Genomic DNA, 27,213 nt, shown 5'->3' with positions numbered 1-27,213 from the left:
ACCTGTTCTACTCCCTAACCGTTTTAGTCTTTCCTCATACGAGAGGAGCTCCATCCCCTTTACCATCTTGGTCGCTCTTCTTTGAACCTTTTCTAGTGCCACTATATCTTTCTTGAGATAAGGAGACCAGAATTGAACGCAATACTCCAGATGAGGTCGCACCATGGAGCGATACAGGGGCATTATGACATTCTTAGCTTTGTTATTCATCCCTTTTTTAATAATTCCCAGCATCCTGTTTGTAATATAAGTAAGTTGACTAAGAAGTTCATTAGGAAGTGAGTTTCACAAGAAAGGTTCTGATGGCAAAAAATGCAGAATTTTGAGTTGATTTAAGTTTAACCAGGTAAATTGTTGGAAATAAGCCCTTGAAGAGCCGCTGGCAAAGGTCACTGCAGGCACTTCCTATGAGACAAGGAGACCAGAAATGAACGCAATACTCCAGGTGAGATCGGACTCTTCCAACTTTTGGATAGTTTGCAAACTTTCTGAAGGTCCCGAGAGTATCAGTGGCTGATGGATTTGAACTCTGGCTCCTAACTTTCAACCCATGTTCTCCAACTAAAGAACTACAGTACAAAGGTTTATATGGAAAGAAGATAGACTCATTTGAGCTTTGGTGCTGGAGAAGGATTTTAGGCCCGAAGCACTAACGAATCGATTATGGCCTCTTTTTTCTGAAGCCATATGGTAACCCTAGAGAAAAACATGACTCATAATTCGATAGATTTAGGAGAAAAATGCCCCCAAACCCCAGGCCAGGTAACAAGGAGCATCACGTGACATCCCTCAGCCCGCTCTTGCGTCAGGCGACGGGTTGCGCGCGGAAACCCCGCCCACTCGCACCTGGACCTTGGTTTCGCGAGACCGCACGGAAGCCCCGCCCACGCATCCCTCAGCCCGTTCCTGCGTCAGGCGACGGTGAGACGCGGGGAAGCCCCGCCCACTCACACCTGAGCCTTGGTGTCGCGAGACGGCCTGCGTACGAATCCCCGCTCACGCATCCCTCAGGCCGCTCCTGCGACAGGCGACGGGATGCGCGTGGAAGCCCCGCCCACTCACACCTGAGCTTTGGTGTCGCTAGCCAGCCTGCGCAAGAAGCCCCGCCCACGCATCCCTCAGCCCCTCCTGCGTCAGGAGACGGGGGGGGGGACGCGTGTAAGCCACGCCCACTCACACATGAGACGGCCAGCGTACGGAGCCCCGCCCACGCATCCCTCGGGCCGCTCTGCGTCAGGAGACGGGGAGACGCGTGAAGCCCCGCCCACGCATACCTGACCTTCGCTTCGCGTGACCTTTGCTTCTCGCTTCCACTCACACCTGAGCCTTGGTGTCGCGAGACGGCCTGCGCACGAAGCCCCGCCCACGCATCCCTCAGCCCGCTCTGCGTCAGGCGTGGGAAGCCCCGCCCACAGCGCCAACGTCACGCTAAGCTCTTCCGGGTGCCATGGCGGCGGTGCCAGCTCCGAGCCTGCGGGCGGCCGATATCCGCGACCCCGAGGCCCTCTTCGAGGCGTACAGCGCCGAGGAGATCCGGGGCGTGGAGCGGCGGCTGCGGGCCGGCATCGAGCACAAGAAGGAGGAGCTGCGGCAGATGGTGGGCGAGCGCTACCGCGACCTGATCGAGGCGGCCGACACTATCGGCGACATGCGGCGCTGCTGCGGCCAAGCGCTGACCGCCGTGCGCGACATGCACCGGACGTGCGGCGCGCTGCGGCGGGGGCCCCGCGGGGAGCAGGTAACCGGCCAGTCTCGGTCCATCCCACATCAAGTGTGTAGAGCAGGGGGGTCTTCAAAGTCCCTCCTCGAGGGTTTTCCGAATTTCCCCAATGAATATGCATGAGATCGATTTGCCCAGTATTGATGAGAGGGGTGTCTTTTGTGTATTGTTCTATTTTGAAAGTATTGAACCCCCTTCGAGTGGAGTGTAATTCAAAATTCCCGTCTGTTTGGATCAGATCTTCTGTGTACAGGCAGTCCCCGACTTACAGATGCCCGACTTAAGTACGACTGTACTTAAGAACGAGGTTGCCCAGCTTCATTTGATGTCACTCAGCAGTATTTTCAGTGGCTTAGACTCCTGCTGCGGAGTCAGGCCATGTTGCCACATTAAGAACAGTTGTGTCTGCTGTACCTTAGAGGGAACACTGGTCAGAGGTAAGCAATCTTAACATTTACAAATCCGACTTAAGATCAGCTTTAAAAACATAACTCGTTCTTAACCCGGGGACTGCCTGTATTCAGATCCTCCCCCTTCTTCATATATATATATTTGCTCATCTTGGGAAACATTTAAACCACTTTCTCCAGATTAGATGCGAACACCAGCATCAGGAGTTCAGTCTTGTGTTGGTTTCAGCTGAAACCAAAACTTTGTGCCATGACCTCAAAAGTGCTCCTTCCAAACTCCCCCCCACAAAAAAAACAACAAAAAAACCCCCAAAACAACAAACAAACCCGGAGATGGCTCAGCACCTAACACACTCCCTCGTGGGCTAGTGTAGTGTTTCTCAACTTAGTACCCCCTTGCTAGTCAGGTTTTCAGGATATCCACAATGAATATGCATAAACTTGATTTACATACACTGCCACCATTATATAAAAATTTATTCCTGGCATATTCATTGTGGATATCCTGAAAATCTTACTGGCAAGGAGGTACTCCAGGACTGAGTTGAGAAACACTGGTCTAGTGGCCTAGCTGCTCCTGCTGTCAAAATGGCTGCTACAACTCTAACCACTTCACACAGGCTATTTTAGGCTTTATCTACCTTACTGTGACATTCAGATCTCTTGGGGAGGTCATCTAAGATGTATATTGTAGTGCTATATTTTAATATAACAAAAGGGTTTGTGGAACAAAGGGTAAGGGGGAGCAAGAGACCATCACAGGAGGAAATATGCTATGTGATCTTTTCTCTCCCTTCTTATTTGGTCCAGGCTCCAATTCAGTCTCAGGAGAAGTTCTACAGTGTGGCAGCCCAAATCAAACTGCTGCTAGAAATCCCAGAGCAGATCTGGAGCTGCATGGAAGCCTCCCAGGCACTACAGGCAACACAGCTTTACCTACTCTGCTGCCACCTGCACAGCCTGCTGCAGCTGGACTCGTCAGGCTCCCGCTATAGCCCCATTCTGGCCAGGTTCCCGATTCTGGTGCGACAGATTGCTGCTGCTGGCCACTTTCGGTAAAAGTACCCACATGAAGGCTTGGGACGCTGAAGGGATGTGGAGGGGAGAGAGGGGAACATGCTGGATGGAAATGGGTAGGCGAGAGAGAGAGGGGAACACGCTGGAAGGTAGAGGGAGAGGAAGGAGTAGATCTGCATGTTAGTGGGTAAGAGAGAGAGGGGAGAAGATGGGTGCCAGACCAATGGCATGGGGAGAGATGGAAGGGAGAGGCATAGTAACAGTGCAGATGCCATATGGAAGAGGCAGAGAGAAGGCAGACAGTAGATGGAGGGAATAGAATGACGAGAAGATGAGGAAAGCAGAAACTAGACAACAAAGTTAGAAAAAAAATTCTATTTCTTTTCTTTGCTTTAGGATAAAGTAGTATATTGTGTTGATAAACATTTATAAATGACAATTGTACGGAATATTGTTTCTTTTTAAAACTATTTGAGGCTTGTGCAGATGGGATCAGATGGTGTACGGGATGAGCTCATGGGGACGGGGCGGAAATGGGGACAAATTTTTCCCCGTGTCATTCTCTAGTATACAGCATGACAAGATAGTGCTTAATTCTAATGCAGATTTCTGTGATGTTATAACTTACGGTTTATGTTCAGTTTTTCCAAATAAACTCTGCTGAAAACAAGCTATTTTTTTGTGAAGAATTTTGCCATTCTTCTTGTACAGTATAAGAGAAGAGACGAGGTTCTGCAGTTATACACGGGCTGTATCTGCCTGCTTGAGCTCAGTGTAGGCAAGATCGTGTTTCTTCTAAGAGCTGCTTCGATCACAGTCTGTTTGTCTTCTTACCAGAGCAACAATCCTGCAGGAAAGCAAATCCCTGCTGAAATGCCCCACTGTGTCCGACCAGGCTGTTGCCGAAGCTTTATGTGCCATCATGTTCCTGGAAGATAGTTCACCGCGTCAGGCTCTAGCAGACTTCTTGCTTGCCAGAAAAGCGGCCATTCAGCAGCTGTTGAACCAGCCACACCATGGTTAGTAAGAAGAAAATCTGTTCCGGAGGAGACTCCAATGCAAAGAGTGAGCTGATGTTTTTTTTCTGTTTTGCAGGGGCTGGTATAAAGTCACAGGTGTGCTCAGTTGTAGAGTTATTAGCCACAACTGTCTACCAGGCTCATGCCCTCTTTTACACTCTACCAGAGGGTGTAGCTTCAGACCCAGCCCTGCCCTGCGGTGTTCTTTTTTCTATGCTGGAGACCGTCACAGGCCAATATCCAGAAGGTGAGAAAAGGCATGAGTGTTGGCTTGTGTCTTGTCAGGTAATTATGGTCCATTATTAGCCCAACTGCTATATGCCTATGTACACTCCAGACTAGACAACTGCAACTCCCTATTCAATGACATCGCTGCAAGAGATCTAAAACGCCTCCACAAAGTCCAGAACTCAGCAATTCGACTCCTATACAACCTCAGCTACCATGTGTAACCCGTCGCCTTAGATGACCCCATTACTCCAGCTCTCTATGTAGCTCACTGGTTACCAGTCAAAAAGCGATGCATCTTCAAAGCCCTGGTCATGACACACGAAATTCTTCCAATAAATAAATAAATTAAGATGATGCTTTGTTAGCTCTCGCATCTCCAGAACAGCAGAATTTCACCTTGGTCTTTCCCCAGGTAAAGATAAGGACTGACATTTTTGCTAGCTGCTTTGAATATGAATAAATTGATACTGTTTCTGATGTCAGTAGCCTCAGAGTTTGCACATTAAAGCGTAAGTGTGGGATAAACAGTTCAGAGGGATCTTAAACATGAAGGCGAGTGTGCGTGGTTTTATTCCCCTAGAAAGATAAGTATATAAGAGGAAATCTCTAGATGAAAAAGAGGTGATATCTTCAAGCTGTATTGCTCTGCCTTTTTAGTCTCATTTAACTTGAGACTACTTTGAGCCTGTGCGGTGGTAATACAGCTGTACAAATCATATTATCCAAATCGCACTATTTCTTTATGTGGATTGCCGTATTTTTATGTATGTTGGCATTTGATATGCTGCCCTATCTTGGAGGAGGCTATTTTTAGACTAAAGTTGCATTTTTTTTACAGGTGCGTTTCTGGTTGCCACGTATATTGATTTTTCTGGATTTTTCACAACCGTTTGTATAATTTTTTTGATTTTTTTACAAGCTTTCACAAAATCTGTATCTGTACAAAAGTGCTTAGCACTAGCCATTAACGATTGCATGTATATTTCATGTATCGAATGAATGCTGACACTGACTATGTACCCAAGCAATCTTCCCTGTTTTGGTGTATAACGCTGCTGCATATACCACCACCACTACTACTATTAAATATTTCTATAGCGTTACCAGACGCATGCAGCACTGCACAGAGTCACAAAGCGTAAGAAAACAGTCCCTGCTCCAAAGAGCTTACAATCTAAACAGCTGAGACAGACAAACAGGATATCATGGATACAGTGAAGGGGAAGGGTTAATCAGCTGGCTGGGTTGGAGGGCGGAGGAGTAGGGTTAAGGATTAAAAGCTATATCAAAAAGGTAGGTTTTTCATTCTGCTTTTAAACAAGGGAAGGGGCTTGACGGAAAAAATCAGATAATTTATTCCAGGCATAAGAGGCAGCTAGATGAAAGGAACGAAGTCTGGAATTGGCAGAGGAGGAGGAGAAGGGTAATGTTAAGAGTGACTTATCTGAGGAATGGAGTTCTCTGGGAGGTGTATAAGGAGAGAGATATTGAGGGGCAGCAGAATGAACACACTTGTAGGTCAGCAATAGGAGCTGGAACTGTATGCGATGGCAGATAGGGAGCCAGTGAAGTGACTTAAGGAGAGGGGTGACATGAGCGTAGCAAGGTTGGTAGAAGATGAGACGCGCACAGATTGCAAGGTATTCCTGGTAGTGCTATAGAAATGGTCAGTAGTAGTAGAGAATAATTAAATCTGAAGGAACTTTCTTAGCAAAACACCAAAGGGTGAATAATAATAATTTATTTTTCTATACAGCCTAACCAGCAGTTCATAGCGGTTTACACAATAGGTACTCAGCATACAATATAATAATATCATACATAATAAAATTCTAAGTAACTAATACAAGCATTAAAACTAATGAATAAAAAAACACAATATAAACTAAAATAAGTATAGATAGAAAGATTAAAAGTACATGATAATATGAAAATAAGTAATGTATATTATATTGTTTAAATAAATGGGTTTTAAGATCTTTTCAAAATTGATAGTAAGTAAGAAATGGAGAAACGAGAAGATTCAAACGTGAATTCATTAATCCTGCTTGAAATGCTAAGGGCCTATCAGTGGTGAGTGTTTTGCCAGCTACCGGTGGTGGTCCTGGTTATTCATTGCGGGGCTGTGTCCAGGTTTCAGCACTGAATATCCAGTTTAGGTGGAACCAACTAACACTTAGCCGGTTAAGTCGATATTCAAAACTTAACCACAATGACAAATCCCACAAACTCGTCCAACAGTCTCCACAGTTTCACTTTCAAAACTCTACCAAAAAGCTTGCACAAACAAATGAGTTTTCAGATGTCTCCTAAAAGATTTAACATCCCTACATAAAACCTCAAATAGCCAGGCAAGCAATTCCATAGCTGAGGACCTGCCGCTGATGTTGCTGTCACCCGTGTTCTCTTATAATGTATTTCTCCAACAGACTCAATTGACAGTTTCATTGCCAACTGTGACCTCAATGCAAGTACTTCTTCAGAACTTGTGTCAGATACTAGGGTGCCTTTCCATAAATTACTTGGTGTATAATTGTCAAACTTTTATACTGAACTTGAAAGTTAATTGGTAACTAGTGTAATCGTTTCAACACTGGAGAAATGTTCTCATATCGTGACACCCCAGTAATCGTTCTCACTGCTGTATTTTCTACTATCTATAGCGCTTTGACCTTAGATTTTACAACACCTAAAAGTAATGCATTGCAAAAATCTCATTTTGCAATTACCAGACTCTGCACCACTGTCTGAAAATTTGGCACCGACATAAACGCTTGTTGAATTTTTTTGTCCTTGCGACTTAATACAAAAAGTACAGTAATTAAAAAAAGAACAAACCCCCCACAGAATCTCCAAAGGGGTTCCTAGTGTGTTAATGCTGTCATTTGCCCCCCCACCCTCCCCTCCCCCCACCCTCCCCTCCCCCCACACTTCATTGTCAAACTGCGAGTGAGCCTGAGCTTCCAACACTGGCAGATCCATCTGGGGAATGGAAGCCCCTTTCCGTAGGCATGAGGAATCGTGTGTGTATCCTTTCCTTATTTCTCTCGGTTTCATTTTGGTTGTGTTTAGCACAACTTAGACTTTTGCTGTTCTTTGTCTCGCAACTATTTCCAGGTCAAGGGGTTAGAATTCTGCAAGAGGAGATGAAGTCAGGAAGCTGGTTCAAGTATTTGCCATCTTCCGTCGTGAACTTCCAGCCAACACTCCGAACCTTGGCACATCCCATCAGCCGGGATTATCTGCGAGACGCTCTTCAGAAATGGATCAGCATGTAAGAAAGGGGGAGAAAGACCACATTGCCTCTTCAACCCCTTCAGAAAAATAACAATGAATTGCACTGACCAGAAGGCTGATTAGGAGATCAAATATAATCTGAAAGCCAGCAGAAGTTCCAAGTGCTGTTTACTTAATTTAGTCACATTGATACCATCTGGTCTAGTGGCTGTCTTTGTTGTTTTGTTCTTTAATCTTGCAGTTAATTAATTTTGCTGTGCTTCCTTAGGACTCTGTAAGGGTGTTGACAGTGACACCTGTAATCCTTGGACCTTGAGCTTACATGTTCAAGGTTTGGTGGATTGTATTTAGTTTTCATCAAATTCTCCTTTGACACTTGAGAATCAAAAATTCCTGGTGGCAACAAGGTCATTGACGCACAATTCTACAGGTGAATTTGGTCATCAAGTTTCATTTAATTATCACTGAAATTCTTCCCTAGCTGGATGCTCCCATGCTGTCTCTCAATTAATAAAATCTAAAATTTTTATTTCTGTGTGCGTGATAAATAAGATAATGGGAGCAGAGGAGAGACTGCAGTCTGATTTGCAAAGTTACGGAAAGCATGTGTAACCCGTCGCCTCCTGAATTTGTGTCCAGGTGCAGTGAGGATATTAAAGCCAGCGTTACATCACTCTTGGTGTATGTGAAGAGCCTGAAGGGATTAGCTGGGATCCGGGATGCTGTGTGGGAACTACTGAGCAGCGAGTCCATGAGATGCAATTGGGAAGTGGTGTGCCTTCGCCTGCTGGACCAACCCCTTCACTTTTGGCAGGATCTCCTGCAGCAGCTCTTTTTGGCAAGGTTGCAGGTGATGAGATGCACTTACTGGCAAGCATCCTGTAAAGTTGGTCTCTTGCACTTGGCTTTGATGTTCTGGCTTTTCCTGTCGCCACGTCTGTCCTCATTCCATTCCTTCCTGTCCTTCTGCAAGTAATCACAAATCTATTTTCTGCCCAGCTGAAGGCAGCATGCTTTCGTGGCCAAAAGAACAGATTCATGTGCAGTATTGCTTTGTTTTGTGAAAGTTGCAAGCGATTCCTTAACATCCCTCCAGACTGGCCCAGACTTACTGGATGGAGGCTAAGATTTCCTGAGGGAGCCTGTAACAGCGGTGCAGACCATCCAGAGAGTTGGTATTTTGCAATCTCGGCTGGTTTGGCTGTTCCAACGGGAGGGGGTTGGTTCCTAGGTGTTATATTATAAAAATCCTGCTCTCAAGAGCTCCATTTAGCCTGTGCTTAGGGCCAAGATCCTTGGGAGTCTTTGTTCCCTGGGGGTGTCGCACTGTAACTAAAGCTCACTCAAGTACTGGACTATATTTGGAGCCCTCTATAATTTAACCCATTCACTGTTAACGTTGGAATGTCTTATTGCAGTACTATGGCTGCACAATAATTCTCAGGAAGGACTCGCATTGCTGAAATTTATCCTTCCAGTTTCAGTTCCATTTCTACCGACTCATAACGTGTCTATGAATAACCAATTTATGTGTGTGTATGTCTCTTTTCCAGACTCTAACCAAAGAAGGATTCAGCTCCATCGCCATCAGTTCCAAACAGCTTCTCATCTCTGCACTTAAAGAGCTGGTGACCAAATCTAGCAAACATGGACACTTTGAATGCGATATGGCATCGTTTCTCTGGTCCGAGAGCTTGAATGACCTTCCTCCTGATGCGGCTTGGGTTAACGTGGCCAACAGAAGTCAGTTTGTTAAGAGTGGCTTTTCCATGAAGGCCCGGGGCCTGACCCCATGTGTTCAAAACTTCTGCTCTGCCTTGGATGCCAAACTCCAAGTCCAGCTTGATGACCTCTTGTCCTATCTTCCTTCCGAGCCTTCCACATCCAAGGACCTTCCACATCCAAGGATCTCTTCACCTGCAGAGTCGGAGCACTCTGCTTTTGACAGGTATACAGACGCCAGCAATGTGGAAGAAATGTTGCGAAGTCACTGCCTGTCTTGCGTGGAGTATATCCTGAGCTGCTTGCAAGAAGAACTGCAGCGTGCCCAGGGCAACATGGAAAACAAGGACACTCTCAAAGAGGTCCAGCTTGGCCCAGTTCTGTTCATGGCAAGACTCTGTCAGTCCCTGGGAGAACTCTGCCCTCACCTGAAGCAGTGCATCCTGGGAAAATCCGGCACCTCGGATCAAACAGTGAGGGAAGTGCGGCCGTTAAAAAAGCTGGGGAAAGGGAAGACGCAGGAAGTGAATCCAGTGCTGGCCAAATGGCAAGAAGTGAAAGAGAAGTTTTTAGAGCAGAGCTTGGCAGCCTATCGCATCTGGAGCTCAGCTGTTGTTAACGTAAGCAACTGTAAAAACATAAGAATAGCCTTACTGGGTCAGACCAATGGTCCATCAAGCCCAGTAGTCCGTTCTCACGGTGGCCAATCCAGGTCCCTAGTACTTGGCCAAAACCCAAGGAGTAACAACATTCCATACAGAATCTCAAAGAATAGCAAGATTCCAGAATCCCAAAGAGTAGCAACATTCCATTCTATTGATCCAGGGCAAGGAGTGGCTTCCCCCTTGTCTTTCTCAATAACAGACTATGGACTTTTCCTCCAGGAACTTGTCCATACCTTTCTTAAAACCAGCTATGCTAGCCGCTCTTACCACATTCTCTGGCAACGCATTCCAGAGCTTAACTAGTCTCCGAGTGAAAAAAATATTTCCTCCTATTGGTTTTAAAAGTATTTCCCTGTAACTTCATCGAGTGTCCCCTAGTCTTTGTAATTTTTGACGGTGTGAAAAATCGATCCACTGTAACTTTACTTTTCGTGATATCTATATTTGAGTTAAGTGTTTCTCTGATTCTGCTTTCTTTTATAAAAACTTAGAAAACTTTGTGTTTGAAGGTTCTGGTGCACAGTTTCACAAAGACCCTACTCTTGGAATCAGCTGGCTCTATCCTGACCACCGCCACCAGCTGGGAAGAGAGAGAGATACAGGAGGAGACTGAGTCTGGAAGTACTGTGACCTCCCAAATCCGACTTCCTGTACAGGTGTGAGAAACCTGCTCTTAAGGGAAAAGGGTAGCCTAAAGGCTCAGTGGATACATCAGGAAAAGCAGTTATTTAAAAATTTCCATTTATGAAAGTAAAATTGAGGTTTCGATGGATTTTAAAATATGTGGGGTAAATTTTCCAAGAATTTTGTGTAGGTAATCTGCTCAGAATGCCCCTTTCAAAATTGGGTCCCCATCCCCCCTCCACCTCTCTTGTGCATGGAAAAGGGGCTTATTTTTATTTATTTAAACATTTTTAATCCACCTTTATCCAAGGCGGCTCACAATATTACATACATATTCAAGACTTGCACAACATAAAGATCCCTACATCAGCAAAAATCATAACATTATACCATCTCAACTGCTCATCTACTACATTAATTCAATCAAGATGCATAAATCTAAAAACCTGCAGAAAAGAGGATATTCAGAAAGTAAAAAATTAACTCAAGAAGCAGAATATTAGTTCAAAAAGCTTGAACAAATGGGTCTTGAACAACTTTCTAAATTGCAATAGATTTCTACAAAACCGTAAGGTACCAGACAATGCATTCCACTTAAATGGTCCAGCGATAGAGAAACATGAATTTTTTTTGACTACATATCATAAAACATTCCCCTTTGAGAAATGGGGGGAGGGGGGCTGAATGTTTCTAAGCCAGCATGACTGCTGTTTTCTCTACTAACCCGAGAGATAGAGGCTAGACACAGATATTAGTCAAATGCAAAAGTCTTGCTTCGTGTTTAATCCCCATTTCTACATTGTGCCATTAACAATTGCTGAGATTGTATGTAATTTAATCTAATCTAATGCTTGGCTTTATATACCGAGTCTTCATTCTAAGAATGCTCGACTCTGTTTACAATAGTTAATTAAACAAATAAGAACCATAAGAAGAAAGATTTTGAAGAAAATTAATTTCCAAAGTGCTTAGTGAATAAAGTGGTTTTCAAGAGTTTACGGAAGAATGGAAAAGAACCAGAGCTTCTTAAAAGGAGCGGAAGATTATTCCAAAGTTGGGGAAACTTAAAAATCAAAGATTGACCAAAAATCTTAACTCCTTTAATCCCTTTTCTGGAAGGAAGAGATAGTTTAAGTTGTTGGTTGCCTCTTGCAATCTCTTCAATTTCATTTTGCCTTTCTAAAATTGCCTTTCTAAAATTGTGAATATCCGCTATTCTCATTTTCCTGTTGCAGGTATCTTGGTATGTTCAATCACTCCTATTCAGCCTGTGCCAGGAAGTTAATCGGGTGGGGGGCCATGCCCTGCCCAAGGTTATGCTGCAGGCACTCTTGAGGGGCTGCCTGACTGAGGTCACTGCCAGCTATGAGAAGCTCGCCAGGGAGAAGCAGCACAAGGTATGTTGTTTGAAGGTTTGGGGCTGAGAATTGGGGGGGGGGGGGGAATTATAGGCTTTGTTGGGATTTTGACCTACCAAACAGATTTTGTCATCCAGATGTTTCCAGAGGATATTGTGTCACTGTTGGACAAGAACTGGGTTTATAAAGAACATTTTTCTTAATTTAACAATTTTTTATGGTTAACGGAAATTTCTGGTGTAGCAAACTTAATGTAACTAATTTGGTACTTCAAATAAATTGGCTTAACCAATTTTGTAATTGCATGGATTTTATGTGGAATTGGCACAATGACACCACCTAGTGGCAAGATTCAGGATGCAGGTGTACAGGCAGTCCTGAGTTACAGATCCCAACTTAAGTATGACTCGTACTTAAGAACGTGGTCGTGGCTTCATTTGATTTCACTGTGCAGTATTTCCAGTGGCATAGACTCCTACGCTTCTCTCTTAGCGGATCCAAGAATGATGCGTGGCCACATTAAGAACAGAGTGTGGTTGTGCATGCTCTACCTTAGAGGGAACACTGACAGTTGGCCCTTTTGTCAGCTGGGAGCAGAATCTGAAAATCTACAAGTTCTGAGTTACATACAAATCCGACTTAAGAACAACTTTATAAACGTAACTCGTTCTTAACCCGGGGACTGCCTGTACTCTGTTCTGGAGAGAGATTGGTTTCTGATGGCCTTTGAGGACCATTGATTTTATTTTGGTGAGCCAGTGACAAATAAATAGTTGAGACTGGCAGCTCTATTCTTGAATACAGAGCTTAGTACAGCGAAACCGTGTGGTTAAGACTTTCCACTCATTGCTTTGTGTGTTACAGAGCCAAGATGTCTTTCCCATGACCCAGAACAGGGCTCTGCAGTTATTGTATGACCTGCGTTATCTGAATATACTTTTAACTCCTCGGAGCGAAGACCTGAAAGGAAGCAGGAACAAACAGGACACACGGTGTGGTATATACTGCTTCTCCTCTCTGTCAGGAGCACATTTACCTTCTCTTGAAAATACTTCCAGAAGAATGCTAAAGGTTGTCTGGGAGGAATAGAAGCTCAGGGTATAATGTCTGCTCTTTTTTTAGCACTAGAGTAGAAGCTGTGAATTTTTGTTTTGGAGGAGGGTTGTTGCGTGTCACAGGAAGTGATCTTGTAAGCTCATACATTATACCATCTCTCTGCAGGATTCAGAAGGTAGCAGATCTTCTGGAGAGCCATATTGACCCATTTGACCTGGATGTTTTTACTCCGCACTTAAACAGCAACCTTAATCGTCTGGTCCAGCGCACATCTGTAAGTCTGGGAGTTGTTTCTGAGAACCACTCATATGTTTATGAAAAATTTCCTAGGTTGGGAAAGTTCTAAGGATTCTGCGTTGGCGCCACAAAACCAAACAAAAAAAAAATTGCCATTCTAGAAGAAGAAAGACAGACTGTAAAATCCTGTTGCAGGAAGATCCAGTATGGTGGCCTAGAGGGAGGACATAAGTGCCAAGCTCTTGGCTTTTTCCTCTCCAATTTTGACTCTACTGATTTTTACCTGGTGGATTCTGTCGCACTCTGGCCTATACCACAGCAGGCTTTGCGCTCTTGCTATTTTTATCCGATAGGTCTGTGTGAGAGATGGTAGAGAAGAGACCTTGTGGACTTCGCTGACTTAACACTGATGCCTGAGCTTAGAGCTCCGAGCCTGTAGCTACCAATAAGAACATAAGCAATGCCTCTGCTGTGTCAGACCCTGAGGTCCATCGTGCCCAGCAGTCCACTCACGCGGCAGCCCAACAGGCCCAGGACCTGTGCAGTAATCCTCTATCTATACCCCTCTATCCAATCCTTTCTTGAACCCCAGTACCGTACTCTGCCCTATTACACCCTCTGGAACCGCATTCCAGGTGTCCACCACACGTTGGGTAAAGAAGAACTTCCTAGCATTCATTTTGAATCTGTCCCCTTTCAACTTTTCTGAATGCCCTCTTGTTCTTTTATTACTTGAAAGTTTGAAGAATCTGTCCCTCTCTACTCTCTCTATGCCCTTCATAATCTTGTAAGTCTCTATCATATCCCCTCTAAGTCTTCTCTTTTCCAGGGAAAAGAGACCCAGTTTCTCCAATCTCTCAGTGTATGAAAGGTTTTCCATCCCTTTTATCAGATGTGTCGCTCTCCTCTGAACCCTCTCGAGTAACGCCATATCCTTCTTAAGGTACGGCGACCAATATTGGATGCAGTATTCCAGATGTGGGCGCACCATCGCCCGATACAGCGGCAGGATAACTTCTTTCGTCCTGGTTGTAATACCCTTGATTATACCTAGCATTCTATTCGCTCTCTTAGCGGCCGCTGCGCACTTTGCCGTCGGCTTCATTGTCATATCCACCATTACCCCTAAGTCCCTTTCTTGGGTACTCTCATTCAATAACATCCCTCCCGTCGTATAGTTGTACCTTGAGTTCTGCTTCCCACATGTAGTACTTTACATTTCTCAACGTTGAACTTCATCTGCCATCTCGTCGCCCATTCCCCTAGTTTGTTCAAGTCCCTTTGCAATTCTTCGCAGTCCTCTTTGGTCTGAGCTCCACTAAATAGTTTGGTGTCCTCTGTAAATTTTATTATCTCACACTTCGCCCCTGTTTCTAGATCATTTATGAATATATTAAATAGCAGCGGCCCGAGCACCAAGCCCTGCGGAACACCACTTGTGACCCTCCTCCAGTCTGAGTAGTGGCCCTTCACCCCCTACCCTCTGTTTCCTACCCGCCAACCAGTTTCTGATCCATCTATGTACGTCTCCGTCCACCCCATAGTTCTTCAATTTCCGGAGTAGACACTCATGAGGCACCTTGTCAAAGGTTTTTTGGAAATCAAGATATATGATGTCTATGGGGTCTCCTCTGTCCATCCGTTTGTTAATTCTTTCGAAGAAGTGTAATAAGTTAGTTAGGCACGATCTTCCCCTGCAGAAACCATGTTGGCTTGTTTTCAGAAATTCGTTTCTTTCCAAGTGTTCATCGATGTTTTCTTTTATCAGTGCTTCCGCCATTTTCCCCGGAACCGAGGTCAGACTCACCGGTCTATAGTTTCCCAGGTCACCTCTTGATCCCTTTTTAAAGAAGGGCGTGACGTTGGCTATCTTCCAATCCTCTGGTATAACATTCTAACAAGATGGCAGCCTATTAAGTCACCATTTGTGCTGTCTCCTTTTGTTCTCTTTTATTTCTTTTTCTTTTTGGTTTTCCTGCTGTTTTTGTTTATTTATTTAATTGTTATTTTTATCTGTGTTATTTTTTAATCTTCTTTGATTTTTTATACTGGTTGGGACTTCACTTGTGGACTTTGATCCGACAGTTCTGATTTGACCTTTGTTCTCGGTCTGTCAGAAAGGCCTTGTTCTCACCTGGTATTCCTGCACCTTTGGCGATCCTGAGCTGTGCCTGGCGGCTGGCCTCTTTCTCACCTGATAACATTGGCGATCCTAAGCTGTGCCTGGCGACCGATCCATGGCAAGTAGGGCTGATGGTAGAGAGCCGGAGGGGGAGCGTTGCCGAGGTCGACAGAGGGTGACTGAGTCGTCGAGTGGAGGCGGTTGTCGAGGCAGATGCGCCATGTCTGAGGTGATCGGCGTGGACTCTGGCTTCCTGCAGCGATGCAGCTTCGGATTTCCTACTGGCAGTGCGACATCAGCAGGATGGGAGGTCCGGAGATTGGCTTTTCATCATGCCTGGAGTCTCACTGCGCCTGATGTCCCGCATCCGGCTTGGAGTGCTGTTGTGAGGGACGATGCCATCAAGTGTGAGGGCTGGTTGAATGAGTTGCATAGTCCGGACCAAGGAGCGGAAAATTGGAGCCGGAAGATCTGAGAGCTGTTGAGTGTAATGGACAGTAAGCCAGTAAATCGAGAGATGTTTCTCACTGCTTTGAAAAAGTGGACCCATGGCTGATGTGCAGAAGCCGATGATGGCAGTTGTCTGGTTGAAATGGCTAAAGCACTAGGGATGATGACATTGATGATCGATGGAAATGAAATTAAGTCCTTCCTAACTTTTATTCCATTGTGCATATTATATCTTTTTCTTTTTTATCTATTTGTTTAGTTTTCATTTAAATTTCCTCAGAATTCTATTGTTTTAACGGTTTCTCATTCCATTCTATTCATATTCCTTCCTTTACCTTTTTTTCCTCACTTCTAATGTTTATTTTTCTTTTTACATTTCTATATTTTATTTAATTCTTAAAATTATATTTTTATCTAATTTAGTTTTGTTTTTTTTTTTTTCCCCATTACATTATTATTTTGGATTGTACATTTTGCTTTAAAAGTATGGTATTGAGAGTTCAATATATTCTTGTTAGGATGCTTCATATCTCATTTTTTTCCTCTATCTTTATTTACCTCTCTATTATTTACTAATTTGTTTGTTCTCAGGTACTTTAGTTAGATTGTGAGCCTTCTGGACAGTAAGGGAATTTCTAAGTACCTATCTTATCTTATTGCATCCTTAATGTATATTTTCTGTAAACCGCTTCGAATCTAACGGATTAGCGGTATATAAGAAATAAAATTACATTACATTACACCTGTTTTCAGGGATAGGTTGCAAATTTGCTGCAGTAGTTCCGCTATCTCCCCCTTTAATTCTTTCAGAACCCTTGGATGGATTGCGTCCGGACACGGGGATTTGTCAGTTTTTAATTTTTCAATCTGCCTGCGCACATCTTCAAGGCTCACTTCCATGGATGTTAATTTTTCTGCTTGATTTCCATTGAAGAATTGCTCAGGTTCCGGTATGTTGGTTGTGTCTTCGTTCGTAAATACAGACGAAAAGAACATGTTAAGTCTTTCCACAACTTCTTTCTCCTCCTTCACTACTCCCTTCCTGTTTCTGTCGTCCAGCAGTCCCACCTCCTCCCTAGCCGGCTGTTTCCCTTTAACATATCTGAAGAACGGTTTGAAATTTCGTGCCTCCCTGGTTATCCTCTCCATCGCTAACGCAAGATCCACCCCCCCCCCCATTTCAGCTGCGTTATAGTCAGTACACCGCTTGCTTTACGGAGCTCCAGGGGCTCTTAATCTCAACAGATTTGCATACCAGCCAGGCACCCTGGATCACCATCACATTGGTAAAATGGTGCCCGGCCAGCTGCCACTGCGACTTCAGAGTTACAAAACTTTACTGGATGGGACACAGGAGCTAAACCCGGGGCTCACTGTGTGAGAGCAGGATGCCAACTCGGACTCAACCACGATCTTTGGCTCCATCCTGCAAGAAATCAGGACAGACTTAAAAATAGTGCATAAGGAACTGACCTCCTTAGCAGTGGATCTACGAGGTGAGATCTGTGAGTTTGGTGGATAGGAGAATTGGAGGAACATACTGAGGTGCTTTCCAATTTTGATACACACGGAATCATACATATTAGATAAACTAGAAGATTTAGAAAATCAAAGCAGATATGCAACATCTGTATCTTGGGGCTACTGGAACTGCTGGATTATAGTAATTGTGGATTGGCAGCCCAGGAAATTATCAGAGGAAACACGCCCAATTTCAAGAAGCAGATATTCAAATAGTTTGGGCACACCGGGCATTAGGGTGCAGTATACCCAACTGCCCAAAATATATCATTGCCTGTTTTGCGGATTTCAAAACCGAAGAAGCTGTGCTTGCTAAGGTGTGCCTACAAAATCAGGTACAATGGGACACACATGATCTAGAAATATACCAAGATGTAGCTGCATCTACATTGAAGCAGGGAACAAAAATGAGGCTTAATGCATCACCTCCAAGATAAAGATATTGGATAGAAGTGGCAGCACCTAGAAACATAGAAACATATTGGCAGATAAAGGCCAAATGGCCCATCTGGAGCATCCACTATCTCCTCCTCTCCCTATTGGCTAAGGCTCAACATTTGCATCTCCTCTTCCTATAGGCTAAGGCTATTTACACTTGCATTGTGAGGTCATAGAGCTTTATGGTTATAGAAACATGATGGCAGATAAAAGCCAAATGGCCCATCCACAGTAACCATTATGTCTTCCTCTAAAAGATCTCACATGCCTATATTGATTGTTGGATTACTCAACACTATAAGAGTCCTAAAAGATGCATAGGTGCTTACTTTCTTCTGCCGGCTCCCTCCTTCTTCCAGCTGCAGTCATTTCACAAAGCCTCTGGCAGCAGCTCCTACGTGTGGCTCGTGGCTGAGCTGGATGCCTTCCCTCTCTGATGTCAAAAGGAAGGCTTCCAGCTCAGCGGATCACAGCTTTGTGAAGAGAAATGACTGTGGCTGGAAGAAGGAGGGAGCCGACCAAAAGGTAAACACCCGCAGGAGGGAGGGGCACGTACTTGGGGAACAGAATGGAGAGAGGGAGGGAAAGAGAGGGTCGCATTGGGACACAGAATGGAGGGAGGGAAGCATGAACTTGGTCCATAGGAAGGAAGAATGGAGGGAGTTAGGGAAAGAGATGCTAAGGTGGGGGAGGGACTAGAATGGGAGAATTGGGTGTGTGAGTGAGAGGGAAGAAGAGATATGGTGCACATGGGGAAATGAAGAAAGAGGAGAATTGTTGGGCTTAGGGAGGGGGAGAGAATTATTGGACATGGTGGTGGGAATAGGAGTGAGGTAGAGATGAGAGGAAATAATGTTGGATGTGGTGGAGAGGGAACAGTGGGATGGATGGAAAGGGATGCAAGAGGGGCCTCAGGGAAGTGGAGAAGGTGGAAAGAATACTAGGATCCGAGTTACATACAAATTCAACTTAAGAACGGTTTTAAAAACGGAACCCGTTCTTAACCCGGGGACTGCCTGCAGTTCATTAGATGCTGGAGAATTTAAAGAACCAGTATAAGAATTTTGTGTCTTAGTAAATTTGGTAGAAGGTCAGGGTGCAATCTGAGGGAGGGAGGGATGCGCAACAGAGTCCAGGGAAGAGAAGAGCAGTCTCAGGCAGGTTAGACCTTGCTGACATCACTGAAGGGACATCTACTGAGGTGATGTGGGCTCCGTCTTGTTTATCTTTTTGTATTCCTTCAGCCTATTTCCCAAAAAGCATGAGATTCTGTTTTTGATGAAATTTGTCCCCAGATTTATGTAAGCCCACTGAGGAGGAAAAAAGTTATAGATACGTAATGAGAGCCTGCTTTATTAGATTTTGGGCTCCTTTTACTCAGCCGTGGTAACGGCTTTTCATCATGCGCTAGCCAAAAACTACCGCCTGCTCAAGAGGAGGCGGTAGCGGCTAGCGCGGCCGGTGGTTTAGCGTGCGCCATTACGTGCGTTAAAACGCTAACGCGCCTTTGTAAAAGGAGCCCTTTGCTCACGTGTATTCTCCATCCATCTCCCCAAATCTGTATTTGTTGTTTAATAGTCTTGTTCCTATTTGCTGCCACCAAGCAGAGCTTATTAATTTCAGTGCTGCTACTGTGAATAGGAGGGGGTTGGGAGGGGCACATCAGCCGTCTCCCCACCCTCAGAACTCTCTGTCCTTGCATTCTAGGTTTTGTTTGGATTGATGACAGGGACAGAGAATCAATGCAGCAGCAGAAATGCCACATTCAGTTCTCAGGAGACGCACAACATCCTGCCATTAGCATCGAGCCAAATTCGGTAAGATTTTGTTTCTACCTAGGTGGGTTAATACTCTTCAGTGTTTTCATCAATTTAAAAAAAAGCGAGAATACTGTGTGCAGTTCTGGTCACCGTATCTCAAAAAAGATATAGCGGAATTAGAAAAGGTACAGAGAAGGGCGACAAAAAATGATTAAAGGGATGGGTTGACTTCCCTATGAGGAGAGGTTAAAGCGGTCAGGGCTCTTCAGATTGGAGAAGAGACGGCTTAGGGGTGATATGATAGAGGTCTATAAAATAATGAGTGGAGTGAAAAGGGTAGATGTGAATCGCTTGTTCACTCTTTCCAAAAATACTAGGAGTAGGAGGCATGCAATGAAGCTGCTAAGCAGTAGATTTAAAACCAGAGAAAATGTTTCTTCCCACAACTTATAATTAAACTCTGTAATTCATTTGTGGAGAATGTGGTGAAATCAGTTAGCTTAGCAGGGTTTAAAAAAGGTTTGGCTAATTTCCTAAAAGAGAAGTCCATTGGCCATTATTGAGATGGCTTGGGGAAATCCACTGCTTATTCCAGCATAAAATCTGTTTTGTTACTTGGGACCTGGGTTGGCCACTGTTGGAAAGAGGATACTGGGCTTGATGGACCTTCAGTCTGGCAATTCCTGTACTTTACAAGAGGAAAGGAAAAGGGGATGGGATGTGATATAGCACCTTTTTGCGGTTTCAATCAAAGCACTTGTACATATTATATCTAGGTACTTATTTTATACAAAGCACTGAATAGTCTCTGCATTCTACCCTAGAGTGAAATTAGTCACTAAGGAACTGATTTTGGAAGCATAAGAACATAAGAATAGCCTTACTGGGACAGACCGAAGGTCCATCAAGCCCAGTAGCCCGTTCTCACGGTGGCCACTCCAGGTCACTAGTCCTTGGCCAAAACCCAAGGTGTAGCAACGCTCCATACAGAATCTCAAAGAATAGCAAGATTCCGGAATCCCAGAGAGTAACAAGATTCTAGAATCCCAAAGAGTAGCAACATTCCAGACAGAATCTCAAACAATAGCAAGATTCCGGAATCCCAGAGAGTAACAAGATTCTAGAATCCCAAAGAGTGGCAACATTCCATACAGAATCTCAAAGAATAGCAAGATTCCGGAATCCCAGAGAGCAACAAGATTCTAGAATCCCAAAGAGTGGCAACATTCCATACAGAATCTCAAAGAATAGCAAGATTCCGGAATCCCAGAGAGTAACAAGATTCTAGAATCCCAAAGAGTAACAACATTCCATACAGAATCTCAAAGAATAACAAGATTCCGGAATCCCAGAGAGTAACAAGATTCTAGAATCCCAAACAGTAACAACATTCCATACAGAATCTCAAAGAATAACAAGATTCCGGAATCCCAGAGAGTAACAAGATTCTAGAATCCCAAAGAGTGGCAACATTCCATACAGAATCTCAAAGAATAGCAAGATTCCGGAATCCCAGAGAGCAACAAGATTCTAGAATCCCAAAGAGTGGCAACATTCCATACAGAATCTCAAAGAATAGCAAGATTCCGGAATCCCAGAGAGTAACAAGATTCTAGAATCCCAAAGAGTAACAACATTCCATACAGAATCTCAAAGAATAACAAGATTCCGGAATCCCAGAGAGTAACAAGATTCTAGAATCCCAAACAGTAACAACATTCCATACAGAATCTCAAAGAATAACAAGATTCCGCAATCCCAGAGAGTAACAAGATTCTAGAATCCCAAACAGTGGCAACATTCCATACAGAATCTCAAAGAATAGCCAGATTCCGGAATCCCAGAGAGTAACAAGATTCTAGAATCCCAAAGAGTAACAACATTCCATACAGAATCTCAAAGAATAGCAAGATTCCGGAATCCCACAGAGTAACAAGATTCCGGAATCCCAGAGAGTAACAAGATTCTAGAATCCCAAAGAGTAGCAACATTCCATAGAGAATCTCAAAGAATAGCAAGATTCCGGAATCCCAGAGAGTAACAAGATTCTAGAATCCCAAAGAGTAGCAACATTCCATACAGAATCTCAAAGAATAGCCAGATTCCGGAATCCCAGAGAGTAACAAGATTCTAGAATCCCAAAGAGTAGCAACATTCCATGCTACCGATCCAGGGCAAGCAGTGGCTTCCCCCATATCTTTCTCAATAACAGACTATGAACTTTTCCTCCAGGAACTTGTCCAAACCTTTCTTAAACGCAGCTACGCTATCCGCTCTTACCATATTCTCTGGCAATGTGTTCCAGAGCTGATTGTGTCCTGTGATACGTTGACTTTACCACAGGGATCTCAAAGTCCCTCCTTGAGGGCCGCAATCCAGTCGGGTTTTCAGGATTTCCCCAATGAATATGCATTGAAAGCAGTGCATATTCATTGGGGAAATCCTGAAAACCCGACTGGATTGCGGCCCTCGAGGAGAGACTTTGAGATCCCCTGCTTTACCATATTTGAAGATCCAGTGCTCCACTTAAGCTTTTAAGGCAAGTTCTGTCTCATGTCAGTGCTGCACGCTGCTGTCTAGGAGATCTGGCCTTCATTCATGCACACCTTTGGTCCCTAGATAGATTATCCCTGAGGGTCTTTGAAAATGTTGCATTTGCTGTTCTACTACGGTGACCTCTGTGTATCAGATTGAGATTGCAGATATATACCTCTGGAGGGAGCTGCAATCCATGCTCTTTGGTTCAGGATATTTGCAATGACTGGGCAGAGGGAAAGAAGGATGTCTCTCTCTTTTTTTTTTTTTTTTTTTTGGGTGGGGGGCAGGATCCCAGGTATATGAAAGAAAATTTGTGGCACTTTTCCAGCAATTGTTTCAGTTTTCAGTTGAGTTAAAGGCCCAAAGAAGCTGGAGGAAAGTCCAGGGCCAAGAAATCTCTGTTTTAAATAGGGGCTGTTTATAACTATTCTGCAAAGTGTTTTAGATTCTTTAATTTGTCATTTCTCAATTTGTATTTTATATATATCTTTTCATTACTTTTTGATTATTTAGGACTGCATTTTGATTAGAATTTAATTGCAATTAAAGGTAATGTTTGTTTATTTTTGTTTCCGCTGCAGCAAGTCACTTATCCCTCTATTGCCTAGAATCGCAAGGAGCTGCAGTCGGGAAAATTAAATGACATACCTTTTTTAATTGCGCTATTAAATTTTAATCAAAATGCAGCCCTAGTTTTAAAATGTTTTTTCTGAAGCAGCAGCAGATACCTGAACATATATGCATGATAAATGCAGCTTCCTATCTACATCGCTACGTTCAGAAATAAACTGAGCTCCAATCTACATCCTTTCACTCTTGCAGATTATATACTTAGAGGATAATGCTATATATATTCTGTCAATTCAGGCCAGTATTTATTTCCTGACGCTCTTTCTAGTTTGAAGTAGTTTGTTAATGTTGCTTTTTTATATTTCTACATTGTCAGTTTTAAAGATTTTATTAATGCAGCTCTCCCCCCCCCCCCCAATTAAGGTTTGGACTGCTTCCACTTAGCATGTCGAGCTCTCGCAAGGCCAAATTGGGTTCCCAGGTCACAGAGGCCCACAAAACTCAGGTGAGTGAGGCAGTAAGAACGGGAGAGGAACAAAGCCACAAGATTTGGTTTACTGAGGCATCAATCGATTAAAAGCCAAGAAGGTGAATTTAAATGCATCAAAGGTGTAATATTGTGTTGAAGCTTAAAATTCAGTTTTAATATTGTTAGATATTTGTGCGGTGTTTGCTGTTTAGTAAATATAGTTTTGTATGAAATTCTAATGGAATTTCATGTGTCCTAGCTCATATTGCGAGCGGGAGGGGGCTGGAGAAACAGATACTGGAAGCATCTGGAGTAGATTGTTTTATCTGATTCAATTCACATATATTAGAGGAATCAGGACTCTTAGCAGACATCCTGTAATTTAACATTATTAGTACAAGAGAGATATTGTATCTGGTATCTAGATATGAATGTATGTATGTTTTAATGCTATGTAGGTCTGTCCTGTTTTAAATGGAGTTATTTTCTAAACTAGTCTTTAAGCCCGTTACATTAACGGGTGTTAGAAGCCCTCTCCCTAACTATCTCTCCATGGCCCTCTTCTGTCTTCCCCCCCCCAGCAAAGCTGTCTGTCCCCAGCACACCTCCCCCCCAAAGTAGCCCCCTTTCCCTCTCCCTATCTCTCCATGGCCCCTTCTGTCTCCTCCCAGAGCAAAGCTGTCCCCAGCACACCTCCCCCCCAAAGCAGCCCCCTTTCCCTCTCCCTATCCATGGCCCCTTCTGTCTCCCCCAGCACACCCCTCCCCTCAAAGCAGCCCCCTTTCCCTTTCCCCCTGGCTCCCGGTACTGATCCCCTTCTTACCCTCCCCTCCATCCCGGCGTCTTCTGGCCTGCTCCTCTTCAAAGCAGCCTGCGATCGTGGTGGCTGGCTTTAGCGAACCTCGCAGGCTGCTCTCCAACTCGGTAGCACGTTCCCTCTGACGCGATCCTGTGCGTCAGAGGGAGCGTGCTACTGAGGTTGGAGAGCGGCCTGCGAGGTTCTTTAAAGCCGGCCACGATCGCAGGCTGCTCTGAAGAGGATCGGCGGCAGCGAGTGAGGTGACACGGCGAGGACGCGGGCAGGCAGTGAGTGAGAGGCAGCGGCGAGAGAGGGCGGGCGGTGACGCGCCGAGGCAGGGAGAGAGCACAGTCGCGCGCCTTCAGCCCCCGCATGCGCCGTGAGGTTAGAATGTTGCCACAGAAGCACACCTCACGGCGCCACACTGCACGATTTTTCGAGAGCGCATGCGCGCTCTAGCATTTTATTTTCTAAATTTTGCATCTTTGTAAACCGCTTGGACCTTGTAAGAACAAGCGGTATAACAAATTCTAATAAAACTTAAGCAAACTGCTACGTATTTAATCTAATTCTGGCTGATACCCAGTTCTGGTATTTGAGTTCCGTGTCCTGCTAATTTGATCAGCTCTTTCTGAGGTCCTCTAATTCCTGTGAGTTATCTTCTTCCAGAGTCACAACAAGTTAAGAAGCTCAGATTTGCGCTGTAAAAGTGAACATGGCTGGAGAAGTTTCAAGTTTATTAGTGTATTTGATTAATCGCTTAATCATACTTCAAAGCGATGAACATAAATAATAAACATTAAAAATTACAATATTAAAAAATAATACAATATTTAACAGAAACTTAAAATCAAACCAGACTATTCACAAACTTCACAAACAAGAAAAAAGGGATTTGAACTACAAAATATTATAGAAAGAATAGTCAGGGAAAAAACACAAGGTAGGGGATATAAAATTCATTAATTAAAATCAACATAATTAATAAATCCAAGGGTGAGAATTATCACTCAAAAGCATCTTTGAAAAGAAATGTTTTTAAGTTAGTCTTAAATTTATCCAGATTTTGTTCTTCTCTCAAATAAATTGGAAGAGAGTTCCAGACTTGAGGGGCCGTAACGGAAAAAATAAATTGTCATCTGGTATTGATGATCTTGAGAGAAGGAATAGTCAATAGATGTTGTTCGTTTGACCGTAATATTCTATTCGAGAAGTAAGGAATTAATAATTTAAAAATAAATGCAGGAGTTTTAAAGAGTAATGATTTGAAAGTGAGTAAGCATAATTTGTAAGTTATTCTATGAGATACCGGAAGCCTAGGACAGGGCTGTGGAGTCAGTACTCTTCTCCCTCTGTATTCGTGGGGGATGCGGGCAGAACATAGCCGTGAATACCGAAAAACCGCGAATAACTTTTTGCATGTTATTTGCAGTTTTTCGGTAAAATAGACCTGAAAAAGATAATAAACCGTGAATAGCCCAACCTGTGATTTGCTCCGTACAACGCCGGGAGCAGCGATTTCCTTCAGGAACCACCAGGAGCAGCGATTTCCAATGTGAAACACCGGGTTAAGTGATGAAAATTAGGGGGTGGAGTCAGCAGCTGAAAAATCGCGAATAAGCGAATCCGCAGATATGGAAACTGCGGATACGGAGGGAGAAGTGTGCACCAAACTTTCAACTCTGACTCCTACTCTGTATAGTAAATCTAAGATATTGCTTTTTGTACAAAATAAAGACACAATATATTTATTTGAAGTTAGAACAAAGAACCTGAACAAAAATAAGTACAACATAAGATGGTAATCTCATTTTATCTCGGTTAACCTGGAAAAAAAATAGCTGGGAAAAGAAATTAAAGTCCCCCGAAGCGGCAGTGGTCCTGAGCCGCAAATCCCCCTCCGAGCGGCAGGAGGCAGCGCTCAAAACAGGATGCTCGTAGCCAGCCCCAGCAGGGACTTTCCTCTGACGTGTCACTACTGTACAAGGCTTCCCAGACTCTCCGCCTAAAGCTCTTCTAGATTCTCAGACTTGCCATCAGGCATATGTAGAGGGTTACCATATTTTTGAAGACAAAAAAAGGGACACATAACCCTGCCCATACTGCACCCCAGTGCCTTGCCCTTTGCCCCCCCCACCTTTCACCCACTTCCTTGATCCCCTTTTAGTGCTTCTCTACCTTCCTCCAGCCCTCCTTCCCCACAGATACTTTTCTCTCTTCTTCCAACCCTCCCCCCCTTCTGTGGGTGCTTCTTTTTCTTTCTTTCTCTCTCTCTCCTTCCAGAGCCCCTCCCTGCAGGTGCCCCTCTCTCTCCTTCCAACCTGCTCTTTCTATCTCTCCCCTCCCATTCAGCACTACCCTACTTCATGCTCTTTTCTCCAGCACACTCTCCTTTCCATAAAGCTTCTCCAGCCCCTCTCCCACCTTGCTTTCTTCAGCCCTCCTCTCCAGATTGGTGATGTTGATTCTTCAGCCCTCTCTCCTCTGACCTCCAATGCTGCATCCCCTCGTGACCTCTGTCTCCAGCTCCCGATTTCCCCACCTGCCTTCTCCCCGGCAGCTGCGATGAGATGAGCTTGCTGCTGCTCGCCTGCCCCAGAAGCCACCTCTCTGCACCAACTTCCTGTTCCTGCATAGGCGGGACCTGCAGAAAGGTGGCTTCTGGGACAGGCTGGCAGCAGCAGACTCACCTCGTTGCTATTGCCAGCTGCTTGAAGACTGAATTACAGTGGCTTGGGAGGAGTTAATTGGGGGAGTCAGGAGAGCTGGCTAACCCTGGAGAGACTCCCCCCCATTAAAAAGAACATGTCCTGGTTTTCCTGGACATATGGTAACATAGGTATATTTCTTTGTAGATTCAGATAGGAAACTACATCTCTTGCATAGTCATAGCAAGGGCTTACCCAACTATCAGGTAAGATTATGCTGTTGTTGGGGACAGTAAAAAGCATTAAAGCAATAGATCTTAACAGTCAGACCAACTCAAAGAACCATCAGCACATCAGGTATATTGGTGAGATAGTTAAGCTCAGGGAACTGCTGGCTCAGTAATTAAGAGTGTAAGGTGGGAGGATCACAGGGACACTTCTGCCCTTGTACCATCTCTGATCATAGCATGTTTGTAAGATGTGGGCAGGGCTTACTTTGTACATAGGAGGAGTGAAATAGTGGAGGTAGGAATGGGTGGGTAGAGTGACTTTCCCCCTCCTCTCCCCTCTGGAGGAAGGGAGGGGCCGCAGAGTTGTGGTGG

General features: G+C 44.3%; 1 protein-coding gene across 3 annotated transcripts in view; it reads left to right on the top strand.

The window, feature by feature from the left end:
- The first annotated feature begins 1,324 nt into the window (after window positions 1-1,324).
- The window catches only part of COG1 (component of oligomeric golgi complex 1), a 28,384-nt gene continuing 2,495 nt past the window's right edge, over window positions 1,325-27,213 (top strand). Inside the window, exons 1-13 of one of the 3 annotated variants that reach the window (XM_033960490.1) lie at window positions 1,326-1,738; window positions 2,941-3,185; window positions 3,985-4,166; window positions 4,243-4,413; window positions 7,515-7,671; window positions 8,274-8,484; window positions 9,188-9,976; window positions 10,531-10,677; window positions 11,881-12,042; window positions 12,868-12,995; window positions 13,225-13,333; window positions 19,535-19,644; window positions 23,119-23,200. In XM_033960490.1, the coding sequence (XP_033816381.1) occupies window positions 1,448-1,738; window positions 2,941-3,185; window positions 3,985-4,166; window positions 4,243-4,413; window positions 7,515-7,671; window positions 8,274-8,484; window positions 9,188-9,976; window positions 10,531-10,677; window positions 11,881-12,042; window positions 12,868-12,995; window positions 13,225-13,333; window positions 19,535-19,644; window positions 23,119-23,200 (2,784 nt within the window). In that variant the 5' untranslated portion in view covers window positions 1,326-1,447. Of the gene's footprint in view, window positions 1,739-2,940; window positions 3,186-3,984; window positions 4,167-4,242; window positions 4,414-7,514; window positions 7,672-8,273; window positions 8,485-9,187; window positions 9,977-10,530; window positions 10,678-11,880; window positions 12,043-12,867; window positions 13,001-13,224; window positions 13,334-19,534; window positions 19,645-23,118; window positions 23,201-27,213 lie in introns of those variants that run through there. The other 2 variants (XM_033960489.1, XR_004540823.1) reach the window with 2 other exon arrangements.

This window comes from Geotrypetes seraphini, chromosome 10 (genome assembly GCF_902459505.1).
Source record: "Geotrypetes seraphini chromosome 10, aGeoSer1.1, whole genome shotgun sequence".
NCBI classification, from domain to species: Eukaryota; Metazoa; Chordata; class Amphibia; order Gymnophiona; family Dermophiidae; genus Geotrypetes; species Geotrypetes seraphini.
The sequence above is the reverse complement of the archived record's forward strand: the minus strand, read 5'-3'. Positions and strand labels throughout refer to the sequence as shown.